General features: G+C 57.8%; 1 protein-coding gene across 1 annotated transcript in view; it reads left to right on the top strand.

Annotated features, from left to right (window-relative positions):
• The first annotated feature begins 346 nt into the window (after nt 1-346).
• Nucleotides 347-1,513, top strand: part of RAMP2 (receptor activity modifying protein 2) — a 2,850-nt gene continuing 1,683 nt past the window's right edge. Inside the window, exons 1-2 of the mRNA XM_007957767.1 lie at nt 347-457; nt 1,150-1,279. Of these exons, the coding sequence (XP_007955958.1) occupies nt 347-457; nt 1,150-1,279 (241 nt within the window). The remainder of the gene's footprint in view (nt 458-1,149; nt 1,280-1,513) is intronic.

Genomic DNA, 1,513 nt, shown 5'->3' with positions numbered 1-1,513 from the left:
CGCCAGCCTTTTGGTTAGCAGTCAAGTGCCTTAGGCACCATGCTACCAGAGCTCCCCTCAATAGGAGGGCTTGGAGGTTAAGTTAACACCATTCCCTCTGGATGCCTTGCTAAAGCAACCTCTGGACTCTAGCTAGAGAGGAAGACAAAAGGTTATCAGTGGCCACAATTTGAGAGCCTGAGATCCTGAACTGAAGATTTTAAAAGAGAGAGATGAGGAAAGATAATTTGCCTGTGAGGAGGAATCAGCAAACTGGAACTATAGCAGCAGCTGAGTCCAAGGGTCAGTGTCTGGGAGTAATTTAGGAAAGTTCCGTGCTGACAGCTGTGTCTGGGACTTGAACATCATGGCTATCCTAACTCCTGGGGCTCCTCTGATGCTCCAGGCTAATGAAGCCCTGGCCCAGGACACAAAGGCAGCTGTGATGGAGCAGAAGTCAGGGCCCCTGGGGACCCAGGTCGCACCTTGCTGTTTCTTAGCAGTGTGGCAGTTAGGCAGATCACTTAGGGAAGGAAGAGGGGAAACCAGCATTTGCTGAGTGAGTGCAATGTCCTCCCCACATCTCATCCTTGTTACAGTTTGGTAGGGAGGGAAATGTCCCTGTCTTGCACTAGAGGAAACTGATAATCCGAAGACAAATGAGTCACCATGGTTATGGATCTCAGGAGTAAGAAGGTAGAGTTAGGGCCCAGAGTATCTGACCTCAAGTTCTGAGCTCTTTCCCTGAGCTATAATTTCTTCCTCTGTAAAATGGGGATAATGATATGCACCCTCATGAATGAGGCCCAACCCCCTTCCCTCCCTTCTCACCACTTTGGTCTTCCAGAGTTGTGGCCACCTTCTTCCTGGGAATGTAGGGATCCCAGTTTTGCCCCTTCCACCCTCTAGACCCCAAGAGATACCTAAAGGGAAGATATTTGGGCTTTGCTTTTTCCCTCTCCCCCTATTCCCAGGCCTTCTTCCCATTCGGAGGGCCGGCTCCCTCTTCTCCCCAGCGTTGGCAGGCGGGCTGACATCAGTGGGTGTTCCCAGGGAAAAGCAACTCTGAGCCGCTGGGCCCAGCTCCAGGCGCCCCTTCCCCCACAGCCCAGGACACCCCTGCGACGTCGAGAGGCCCTCCGAGCTCTCAGCCCCCTTCCTCTTCTCCAGGTCCTGAAGCACAGCCTCCCTCCCGCCCCAGTCCCGAAAGAAAGGGGGCGACTAGAGTCCGGGAACGGATGCCGGGACATCCCGGCGAGCTCCACGAGGAAGAGCCCAGGAAATGAGTCCCGATTCAGGGGTGACGAGAGGAGCTGTCCAGCCCCGCAGGGTGACCAGAAGAGAGGGAGGGGGCGACGCCGGCGAGGTGGAGGGAGCCCGGGCGCCAGGAGCGGGGTGCGGCCACGACTCCCCCTCCAGACCGCGGCCCCGGGCGTCGCCCCCGCCCCCCACGTGGCCGCGGCCGTCCCAGCCCCTCCGAGGAAGCGGCGCGGCTTCCTGCGGCTCGGGCCGGGGATATAGGCACCCCCGCCCG

This window comes from Orycteropus afer, unplaced genomic scaffold, assembly GCF_000298275.1.
Source record: "Orycteropus afer afer isolate SDZICR_OR568_19922 unplaced genomic scaffold, OryAfe1.0 scaffold00786, whole genome shotgun sequence".
Taxonomy (NCBI): Eukaryota; Metazoa; Chordata; class Mammalia; order Tubulidentata; family Orycteropodidae; genus Orycteropus; species Orycteropus afer.
Note: the sequence above shows the minus strand (reverse complement) of the source record. Positions and strands in the feature narration are given on the sequence as shown.